Here is an 11,260-nt window from a genome sequence, read left to right as displayed (position 1 = left end):
AGTGATTGATTAATGGAAGAAATGCTTGCAAAAGAGATTTCACTCCTTTTTGTCATAGTAAAGCAATTCTCTGCCTTTAAGATTTTTAAAAATTTTAGGAGTATTCTTCTCTCACCTCCTGTCCTTTGCTGCAATGGGATAACAAAATATGGCATTATTGTGATGAGGGCCGAACTAGGAAAAACTTATTAACTATTCTCTCAACTGCTTTTGTAGCACTTAAAGGTATAAAGGCTCTTCTTGTTTTAACAGGTTATCATGACAATCACATTGTCATTCGGTGGTTCTGGGCTGCTGTGGAAAGGTTCAACAATGAACAACGACTAAGACTTTTACAGGTAAGAAATCAGCTGATCTGTGTAGAAATAGTGTGCATCATTAAAATTAGATGCCAAACTAGTCCCATCCAGGTTTATGACATCCAAAAATGATGGTGATGCTGGCTAGTGCAAATAACCTGGCAATCCTCAGAGACTAACTGTAATACTTTTAAGTGACTGAAGCTCACAGCTGTTTTTATAGAATTCTAAGTTAAAAATACATTTAATATAAAGTATCTGATGCCAATAATCCTTTACTATTGTTTGATTAAAAGTACATTAAGACTAGTAAAGCTAGAAAAGGAAAACTGTGTAATTGGTTATATCATTAGGTAGAAATTTTAATAATATTTGTACAGCTTAGGAAGGAGAAAGCTTAGATGGAAGTTAAAGTGCCTCAAATTAGAAAATAATGATGAAAACCCGAAAATCAGTCCAATTCCATTTTCACTAAGTCAGCCTGCAGAATCCAGTCATCCTGCTGATGAAGGATGAAAACCTCTCAACAGAGGAATATTTATACATGTGGGTTTACTATTGAGTTAATTTTTTTTAAGTTCAGATTATGTCTACCATAGCTGTAAAAAACCAGACAAACACCCACCTCAAACCATACCATGTTCTTGATCTGTTATGAAATCCACTGTTTTTAACAATTCACAATTTGCATCTGACCATTGAGTTACCTGTATGAGTATTGATCAAGGATTTTCTTTTTTTATATGTTTAAGTACTTAAAAAAAGGTCTGTAAAAAGCAGTGCAGGACATCTCATTTGATGGAGAGGCAGAGATGTATGCTTATATGTTCCTATCACATCTGTTAGGCAAAAGTTTTTATCATATCCAGAGCATTAAAAATTAAGTAGCCTCTGATCTGTCAAAAACCATGTTTGATCTGTTCATGACAGGTTCTAACTACATCTGCTCAATAGACAGTATTTCAGCAAATGTCAGTGGGATTCTACCTAACCTTCAGAATTTAGTCCTTTCCTTAATAGTATTTAATAATGGTTTATAAAGATATTGAAATCCACATGGCCGAAAAGGCTTAACACGAAGCCATTATCATATATGATTACTTTTCTATTAGTTCCTCTTTACACAGAATAAAAACAATAGGGAAAAACTCACTTAGGCCTAAATTTAAGTAACTTGATATTAATAGTGTTTTATTCTACAGTATTTATGTAGCATAATTACTCTTTCAAAGAGAAACCTTTGAAAGAAATTAATCTGGTAAGTTGTCTTTTCTAGAGCCCTATCAGGAAATGGTCTCTTTTCCCTTAGCCTCCATTTAAAGTAGCATTTATTACTTGTGCCTCACAAGTTTCTTTACTTTGCAAATGCTTTTACATAAGCATTTGGACTTCAGTGGGTATGCTGATATAAATAAATTTCTAACCCGCATCATCTGTGTATCCAATATCCGTGATGTTTTGTTTGCGCTGGCAGTTTGTTACAGGCACGTCCAGCATACCTTATGAAGGATTTGCCTCTCTACGGGGCAGCAATGGTCCGAGAAGATTTTGTGTAGAGAAGTGGGGGAAGATCACTGCTCTTCCAAGGTACAGCTGTGTGTGCATTAATGCTAGAGATACTTTAGAATTATCAGTTACTGGGATTATAGATAAGCTGTTTGAGAAACGTGAACCAGTTTTAACTGAATATGCAAATATACTATGCCTTACATGAAAATTTACTTCCCCATTGTTCCAGTGTCTGATGCATCCGTTCTTCTTTGAATGCAGTTTTTTTTCTCGTAACATGGACAAGGCAGTGTAACTGTGGCCGACATCCGTATTGTAATGCTTTTTTCATGGAAACTTATATTAGAATGATAACTACTTCTGAATTTGATTTTGTTATATTTTGATTAAATGTGCAGTATTTACTTCCTGAACATGCAGTTCATCACTTAGGAGCAAAGATTAATATGAATTAAAATTAAATAGCACTTGTGACTCTGAGTGAAAGCTAATACCAGACTTTTTGGATTAGACACACACAGCCTTTACAGTATAGTTTAGTCACGTAATTTTTATGCTTTGTCTGATGTCAAGAGTGTTAACAAATATGGAGGAGGCAAGTTATGAACTGCAGAAGAGGTGCATTTTGAGGAGGGGTTTGAGGTACCTCTCATTTGACTTAAGAGGCAGCACAGGGACAAGAGAAGGTGAAGATTTCAAAGAGTACAAGTAGGGTCAATTGAAATACGTGAAAAGGGTAAAGGAAGAGCATGAGAGTTCAAGATACGAAAGCAGGAGTTGAGTTGTACAAGGCAGGATCTAGCCTTTTCTATATTGTGATCAGGCTGATATGTTTCTAGATTTCCTTTCATCCAGTTCTATAATTCTGTAGCCTCTAGAATGGGTTAACAGTGGTTAGAAATACAGATTAGTGTGCGGAGTGTGGGTGAACTAACTCCACTTAATCAGATCTCAGGTTTAGTATGCTGCTTATAGCCTGTGGTAGTAGTCTTCGGCTGGGGTCATAATGGAGGAAATTCAACCCTAATTCTAGCCCATTCCTCTTAAACAAGATTCCTCAGGAGTAAGGTGCATTCAAAGTCTCTTTTTAGACACAAGGCAGCTGTCAGACACACAGAGAGTTTCTTTGACCAACAACACTTAGCTTTTTCCTCCAGCATAAAGTCAGAGGCAGAGATGTCTCCTGGGTCGGCTCCTGCCTGCAGGCTGCCATTTGAACCGCACTGAGAAAGTCAAAGATGCAGAAGTGGCACTGTAAAATCCACAGACACAGCAGGTGATCTTTAAACAAAGCCATCTTCCCAGTTTACAGTACAAACGAGAGCCAGGCAACTGAGGATTAAAGATAAGCAAATCCTGGAAGTTGCTATTTCAAATCAAATACTCTAATATCTTTTGGGGACCTAGTGATACCTTGTTGCCCGGTAAGTCCACTTTATAGCTTGATTATGATTGACCTATGGACTAGCTTTGATTCTGTTTAAAAAGCAAAAGCTTTGTTTTTTTAAAATAATTTCTGACTTCAAAATGTAAGATTTCTTTGTGAGTTCAAGTTAAAAGAGATTGTGGGAGTTTTTCCATACAGTCTCTAATACTGGAATTCCTGGTGCTAACAAGCACAGCTTGCAGCGTGGAAAAGGTCAGGACATGCCTGAACAGGATGCTCAGAATTTTCTCTGAAAATGTTACATAGAGCCCTGGTTGTAATAAACTGCAGAATAAAACTTCTTCATCTAGTGCAATATGGAGAAACATGTTGAGAATCTTTGCTACCATAAGGTGTTCAGCAAGTGTAGGGGAAATGCCAACTCTTCACACTTAGGAGAATGTACCATGCCCTTGAAGTGTCATTCATGATTCCCTTGCTTAGGAAACATTTGATTTTTGTCTCTGTGGATAGCTTTTAACATCACTTTTAACAAGTGTGAGAATTAAAATAAACTAACACACTTGTTTTGTTAAAATAAACAACTGCATATGACAAACACCTACGGTTGTCATGAGCTGGCAATTCCTGGCATTCATACGTGGAACCTTGATCTCATAAAAAATAAATGATCTTCCACATTTATGCTTAAATAGGCTAAGCCCTAAGCAGAGAGGAGTATTTGCATTTTTACATATCTAGTTCCTGCACGCAGTGTATCTTCAGCCTGTGTCTCACCAGCTTCAAAGACTTACTGTGCAAACACCAAGTAGTACTGGCTTGAAGGTAAGACATCGTTAACGACCCCAAGTAGCAAACTTTCAAGAGGTTTCCAAACAAGGCCTACAGGGGTAAACACATTGCTGCATCTGCTGAGAATGCTGCCCTAGGACTCTGTGACTCTTACTGATTCCCAGATAACTAAAGCATTTGTGTTAAGGCACCGTCACTCACTCATAGCAGTGTTATACTTTGCAAATTGCCCTTTTGATTTCAGTGGGAGTGCTTGTGAAATTTGATAATACTTGGTGTGAAGGTGGCAAAAGCTAGGACTCAACAAGTCAGTGGATTTTGTTTCTTCCTCTGTTTCTAAAAAAAAAATTGCACTGCTGAAAATACACAGAAATACCCATTCCCACCTCTTCTTCCTGATTTTGAGACACAGAAGGCAACCAATATACTTAGGTATGTGATTGTGGTCTAAGCAGCTGTGAATATAAACATAAAAGTATTTACTAGATGTCTACCTAGTTCCCACTGTTCTGACTGCTGTGTAATCGGTTCTGCTGAATCAAAATAGTGAGATTTCTGTGAGGCACATATTAGGTTGCCTAGCTTGTATCACTGTCTTTTACACTAGTAAGTCATTAGCATGTAAAAGGCCCTGAAAAGATCATCATTACTTTAACTATTGCTATCCCCGATGCCACTTCTACTACCTTCTTTCGCACGGTGTTGTAGATTACACTAAATCGGTGGAGGGACTGTTACTCTTTCAATTCACTTACATGCTGAGAAATTGGTTCCAGGCTCATTGCTGTACATTATATATATGTGCATGTGATCATTCACATGCAAATAGTATTTATGTCTGACTGCTGGATTTTAACCCTAAGTCACTCTATTTTACTACTATAATCAAAATGAAGGGGAGATTAATTGGGAATCTAGACTTCAGGAACCAAGATGGTTTTTCATGTTTTCATAAAATGTGAGTCCAGGAAGATGAACAGTTAGTACCCACGTGGTTTGAAATGTTGGAATGGGAAAATACTGTCCAGAGGAAAAAAAAAACCAAAACAACCAACCCCAAAACCTTTCTTCTCAAAGACTTATGAAGTTGCTTGCTAGGGTGAGAAAGTCATGCATTCCCTCAGAAGACAAAGATCTTAAGTTTTTGTCTTTTTTAATGACTTGGTTTTCCAAAGTAGGTGATTGCATTTTCAAAATTGCCCTCAAAATTAAGATAAAATTCAGTTCTCTTAATAAATGTAAACAACATGCTGCTGTACTATTAAACCAGTTTGTAATGAATCCCTTGCTAATTATATACTATGTCTTTTATAATTTGTGGTTTTACGGCCCACACAGCATGATCCATAGTTCTAATGAGCGGCTGTCAGCTCCGTGCAGCAGAAGCATGTGGTTAGACTGCTAATTGCCTAAGACACACTCCACACTGAACTCAAGGGATCGCTGAGTTCCAGTTGCCCATTTGCTGCTGGGTCTAAATCAGTCTTTCTTCAAAGGGAAATGTCTTTTTTTTTTTTTCTTTCTTCTTTTTTTTTTTTTTTAAAAGTGCGGGGAATGCAATAATAATTTAATCTATATCACAGATATTACTTTGTAAGGTTTTTGGAAAGGCAAATGAGGAGTACAAAGCAAGCTTTCCTCCAGGAGCCTTAGAGGGCTGGAAGGTTGGAGAAATTTAACCAGGCCCCTGGAATACAGGGTGGGGAAATGCCCTCTCTGCTATACCGCATGTACTAGCAATATACTTCTAAGTGTACTGTATTTGGGGAGGGTGCAAAATTCAATGCTTTTTTAAGTGACTGCATATTTGATGTTTGGACTGTTTATAATAATAGTGTGACCTTCTGTACTGTGTATACATTTCTTCAGCCTGATATTTTTATAAGGCTTGTAACTGAGTGTTTCACCTTCAATGAGGGTTTGTAATGGGCTCATGTTTTTAACAAACAAGATTAACCCACTTCGCTTCATGTTCCATCCCCGTAGTTGGGAGCTGAGAGCCACTTAAAACGGCAATTAATAAATTTGCTCCCATGGAAGGCAGCACTTTCTGGCTCAGAGAAAGCTCAGTACAGGTCTGTGGTAGACACTCAGATTTCTGGGAGTGGTTAGGTTAAATGAGTTGCATTTGCTGCGAGCAGGGAGCTTTTTCAGTCCTTCCATTGACATTATACACTTACGCCTAATACGGGTCATACTGATGAAGGGCAGGTCACTGCTGGAAAAGTTTGTTTTTCAGCTGGATTGTATTTAAATAACTCGGTGATGTGTTCTATTACAAAAGAATAAAGTATTTGTAAACAGAGACCTGCCAAAATACAAAAAGGTTTTAATCCTCTAAAATCAGTCTAAAGTGAGGCTTTAGTACAAAGCTTCAGAGCAGAAAAGATGTCTCTTCCAGCTTCTCTTCATGTCATTTCTTCCTCAAGAACCCATCGCATTAATAGTTACGCTATTTCACTAGAGCAGGCTCATCCACTATAGTGTTTTAGAAGGTATTATCCTTAGCCTGCCCTGAGGTCAGGCAATGATATCCATTACTCTGCTAAGAGGAGAAACTTCTATTATCTCCCTTTCGTTCCCTGGAAGAGGTTTTGAGAGTCAGTTCCAAGTGTGTCAAAAAACTGAAGTAGATGGACTTTGGAAACTGAGAAATAAACCACCTGGTTGTCCTCTTAAGAAAGCAGGATGGTATGCTAGAGGTACATGCATAGTTTTCTGTAATTACAAAAAGTATTATTCTAAAGGTTGTTGGCTTGCAGGGCCAGATACCTACATAGTGTAAATCAGCACAAACAGTAACTTCCCAAGAACGTGATCCATATGCCAAGGAAATGTAGAAGGAAGAGCATCTAATTTGTCTCTCCTTTCCTACTGTGGGATTGTTTCCTGTATATCTAGAGTATTTTTTAATATGTCATCAAATCTAATATCTTATGCATATTCAGTGTACTGAAATATCTTGTTTATGATTACAAATACAATATTCAAGTATCATCAGTACAGGAAAAAATACTACTTCTCAGAAGATACATTTAAAGCCAAAGTTTCAGAACAGGCTATTTGAATTGTACCATGTTATTCTTTTCTCATGGATGTTTAATGGATAAAATTTATCCCACGCCTTTTGGGCTGTCAGTGTGTTTCTAAACATCTTCATAAATGCTTCTGACTGGCTTATTTTAATTAGAAAAAAAGTAGATTAAACCTCACTACCTGTTCAATTGGAAAACATCATTTGACAGAACAAAGTCTTCTGAAAGAATACTATCTGCCCATCTCTACGCAAGCACATACCAGTCTGTGTGTTCTTTTGAACTTTTTAAATAATGTACTTCTTCATCCCCTCTTTTTTTTTTCCCCCCTCAGGGCTCACACTTGTTTCAATCGTCTGGACCTTCCCCCCTATCCATCATTCTCTATGTTATATGAAAAACTGTTGACAGCAGTTGAAGAGACAAGTACTTTTGGACTTGAGTGATACGCAAACCACAGTGCCCAGCTCATTGGACTTTTGTGGATCTGTCTTCTCAAGGAGTGAATGAACGTTTGTATTGGATTTCCTAGAGGAAAATTGTTTCACGGTGCAATTCAAGTAATGAGGTTCCATGAAAGAGCTTATGAAGCAATTAAAAAGCATTGTGGTAGTGGCAGAATTCTCTACAGTGAAACTAGAGTGTGCCTGATGTGCAGGGAAAACCGAGTCTGCAATCCATGGTTTTTCAGGACGGCCAAACTTCTTAAGTTTCTGTTCTGAGGAAACAAGAAACGTGATCCCATGTTGTGATCAACCTGGCTACTGCAAAACTGACATGCACCCGAAAACTGGATTTCGTCAAAGTTGTTGAATAGAAAATTCAAGTCAAAATGTGAAATCATTCAGCCCTTTACCTACCCAGTAAATTATCAAAAAATCATACAATAGATTTTTTTTTTTTAAATTCACGAAGGTACATTACTTTATGCCATATGTTATAATAGCATATCCAGTACTTTCTTTACCTAAGATTATGAGTGCCTGCATGGTGTGCACCATAGAGCTCAAGTTCCTGGGGCAGAAGTGAATTGGAAGGAAAGTCAGCAACAAAGGATCTAACAACAATGGCTTGCATTAAGGAGGTTTGTGGAAATGTGTTTGCCAGTGGTGTGTATGACAAAAGATGAGCTGTTAGAATGAACTTAATAAGACTGATTTTATGCTTTATACTGCATGGAAACTATTTTAAGAAGAAACTAGCAATTTATCACAGCGTATCAGGAAAAAACCCTAACACAGTGACTTCCGTTTATTTTTATAGGTTCATTACATTATGTTTCTTAGAGTATGAACAGGAAACAAGCAAACTAAAATGCTATTTCTGTTTTTGTCACTTTCCATGCTTGAACAGACGTTCTGCTAGTGTTTATTCTTTAAGCACTCTCAAGGGAAAAAAATGCCTTTTATTTTTATAAGAGTAAAAAACTCCCAAAAATACTTTGCACTGAATGTACCAAAGTTGAAGGGACATTGTGATCTGACTGACAGCAAATTACATCACTATAAAGTATCTGTAAAAATGCTTAGGAACCAGGCTTTCTTCACGGTGCCATGTCTATAGATATCAGGACTGTGCACATAAGTAATAATTTTATAATACTATACATGATACTGTAATATGCATTTATTTTAAATGCATCCGAGTCATTTTTCATGCATTGGATAACTTAATGCAGTGGAGTTTAATACTGGTATTTCATATACTCCCCACAACCTTTTATTTGTACAGCACCATAAAACACTAGCTCATTTGGAAACCCATGAGTAACCTACTTTAAGGTGAGCCACTGGTCATAATGCCACTGTCCCGTATCAGTGAACACCTACAAGATGTAAACTGCACATAGTGTCTAAGCTTGCATTTTCACTGATAAATAGTTTTCTTATCAAATGTTATTTGAAAGAGGTTTTTATGGCATATCAAGCGCTGCATGGACACCAATTTCTTTATGCTTAATTTTGCTGAAATACATGAGGTTTGCTCGCATCTATTTTTGGTACTTTCCTCCAGATGGTCTTGTGGAACACTTGGGCAGCTGCGCGCCGTTTCTTGTACAGCTGCTGTCATGCAGTGCATCCACCACACTTTAAAATTCCAGGAAGTTGCACTTGGATACTGGATGACAAGAACGTGAATCCAGCTTTGTGCGAGCCCTCTTGATAGCACTGAAGCACAGCAAGCCCTGTTCTGTGGGAAAAGTAGCTTTTGAAGTAACATTCTCACTTCAGAGACACTTGAAAAGGCATCCCAGGGAGGTATCCTGCTTGGTCTTGTGGGATTTTTTTTCCAACGGAGGTGAACGTCTGTGGAGATGTCGTCAGCAAAGACTGCTACTCCACCCTCCAAGTCGGAAGGCAAGTGCAGCTGTGGTCACGGCAGCAAAGACTGAGAAAACCCTTCAGGCTTACTGAGAAAATGTTACCTGTGCAAAGGAAAACCCACTTGCAAAATCAGAGTGAAAGCATTTATTTCAGGAATAACTGAGCTTTCTGCATGACATCTGGGACTCGCTTAAGTAACATAGTTCTCTTACACTACTTCTGGCTGGTATGAAGTAGCAAAGAAAAATCCAAACATGTCACCCTATTTTTACACGTATATTTATCAGTCTTTGCTAAGATTTAATGTCACAGATCCTAATGCACATCTTTTTTTCAGTACATGAATGAGCGGTAGGCAAACTGACTTTTCATCAGGTCACTCCAGCATGGCTCACGTTTCATATGATCCATTCACTGAGTAGCTAAAACTCTGGCACTCGAAGCAGAATGCAGCTTTTGATTGGTTGAAGGACTGCAGAATTCTGATTTTACAATACTGTGTTATCTGTGGTCTAAAAAGGAGATTTCCCAGGTGGAAACTGTATCTACAAGTTTTGAACCAGAAACTCTTTGGAATGAACAGTTTAAATATTTGGCACAAAGTAAGTTTATACTAGTCTGCCTTTTAAGTTATGCTTTTGTACAAATCGAAAACAATAAAGGCATCTTGTCATTTTTTTTATTTAAATATATCTACTGCACACATTTGTTCTGTATTTATGCATATATAAATAATTGAAATCAGTCATGATGATCCGGTATTCTGTAACGATGTGACAGGGTCACCAGTGGGGCAGCTGTCAGTTAAAAAAAAAATTAAAAAAATCCAGAATCCCTGTAGCGTTAAGACCAAGAGAGACTGAGGAGAAGCTGCTGCTTCCTGCTTTGCTGCCAATATCACCTGGGGGACTCTAGGAAAACGCTATTTGAAAGTGATGGGGAGTTAGCTACCGAGATATGGCTACCTATGGTGCCTCGAGCACTTGGCTGGCTGTTTGTGATGATACAAGTGATGGTGCTGCTCTGAAGAGATTAGCAGGGAGGGAGTATAGGAAAGGAAGCCTGAGCTTTCTCAGATACCCTCGTCTCCTGGCTACTGCTTGGAATATTCTCCCTTTGGTGTGGGAAGCCATTCCTGTTAAACGCGTCCCAAGTGAAAGCTAACTTTCATGTCCTGCAGATGACTGCAACAGGCGACCATGGAGCTTTTGCTTATGACGTGCTGTGGCAGGCGTGAGGGTCCAGATAGAGAAAGTCTGAGAAGCCTTTCTGAAAGCTCTCTATCTCCTCAGACCTTTTCCAGATGGTGCTAAGGAGCTTTGCGTTTAGGGAGGGAAAAAAGCCAGCCAACCTGAAGCACACAAAAGATTCCCTTCAGCTACAGTGTGATGACAGCTTGTACTAACTTAACCTGCAGCATCTCCATCAGACAAAGTCTGGCTGGGGAGGTGCCCACAAGAGCTAAAGTGAGATGCCCATGTTCCCTGCTCTGCCGGGAAGCGGAGCCACATGTTGCTAGCCAAAAAGCAGCTAGCAGGTCCCCTGGCAGCACAGCGCGTGCCAGTGGCCTCTGTCCCCGGCACCCCAGGGCCATGCTCGCCTCTTCCCAGCTCCCAGCATCCCAGCCAAGCAGAGGTGTGCTTTGCTCACCTGGCGCTGCCAGCAGCCAATTTAACCAGAACACTCCTAAATACACCGCAAAAGCTTGCCATCAATGGAATTATGCAATGCGGCACCTACTGTCGCAAGCAGTTACCTGTTCAAAATCTGCAAACCAGCAGCAGTTAGGGTAGCAGTGTTTACACCCACAGCAGGCAGGAGACAGCCGTCTGCTACCTCTGTCACACCGTCAGCAGCACCTTGCAGGGTAACACAGGAGAGCCTTCTTTCAATCCAGAATAAAATCCAATATAA

The 11,260-nt window shown here is 39.0% G+C and overlaps 1 protein-coding gene across 1 annotated transcript in view; it reads left to right on the top strand.

The window, feature by feature from the left end:
* Window positions 1-10,028, top strand: part of HECW2 (HECT, C2 and WW domain containing E3 ubiquitin protein ligase 2) — a 119,441-nt gene extending 109,413 nt beyond the window's left edge. Inside the window, exons 26-28 of the mRNA XM_009331466.1 lie at window positions 253-338; window positions 1,774-1,886; window positions 7,357-10,028. Of these exons, the coding sequence (XP_009329741.1) occupies window positions 253-338; window positions 1,774-1,886; window positions 7,357-7,468 (311 nt within the window). The 3' untranslated portion in view covers window positions 7,469-10,028. The remainder of the gene's footprint in view (window positions 1-252; window positions 339-1,773; window positions 1,887-7,356) is intronic.
* The last annotated feature ends 1,232 nt before the right edge of the window (window positions 10,029-11,260 follow it).

This window comes from Pygoscelis adeliae, unplaced genomic scaffold, assembly GCF_000699105.1.
Source record: "Pygoscelis adeliae isolate BGI_AS28 unplaced genomic scaffold, ASM69910v1 Scaffold160, whole genome shotgun sequence".
NCBI lineage: Eukaryota > Metazoa > Chordata > Aves > Sphenisciformes > Spheniscidae > Pygoscelis > Pygoscelis adeliae.
This window is presented reverse-complemented; position numbering and strand designations above follow the sequence as displayed.